Source organism: Buceros rhinoceros, unplaced genomic scaffold (genome assembly GCF_000710305.1).
Source record: "Buceros rhinoceros silvestris isolate BGI_N320 unplaced genomic scaffold, ASM71030v1 scaffold43037, whole genome shotgun sequence".
NCBI classification, from domain to species: Eukaryota; Metazoa; Chordata; class Aves; order Bucerotiformes; family Bucerotidae; genus Buceros; species Buceros rhinoceros.
Window position 1 is genome coordinate 1 of NW_010423589.1, and position 288 is coordinate 288.

A 288-nucleotide genomic window follows, 5' to 3' on the forward strand; every position below is an offset into this window, starting at 1 on the left:
CTCCATCGTCAGCCTGGCCCTGGCCGACCTGCTCTACCTCTCCACCATCCCCTTCATCGTCTGCACCTACCTGGCCCAGGACTGGTACTTCGGGGACCTGGGGTGCCGCATCCTGCTCAGCCTGGACCTGCTCACCATGCACGCCAGCATCTTCACCCTCACCCTCATGTGCACCGAGCGCTACCTGGCTGTCACGCGGCCCCTGGACACCCTGAAGCGGTCGCGAGGCTACCGGAAGGGCACGGCAGGGGGTGTCCTGTCGGGCCTGCGGGTCCCTACTCTGCCCAC

The 288-nt window shown here is 67.0% G+C and overlaps 1 protein-coding gene across 1 annotated transcript in view; it reads left to right on the plus strand.

The window, feature by feature from the left end:
- Positions 1 to 4: 4 nt before the first annotated feature.
- Positions 5 to 288, plus strand: part of LOC104497230 (urotensin-2 receptor-like) — a gene marked incomplete at its 5' end in the record, with an annotated part of 19,099 nt that continues 18,815 nt past the window's right edge. The window contains one exon of the mRNA XM_010140458.1: positions 5 to 246. Within this exon, the coding sequence (XP_010138760.1) occupies positions 5 to 246 (242 nt within the window). The remainder of the gene's footprint in view (positions 247 to 288) is intronic.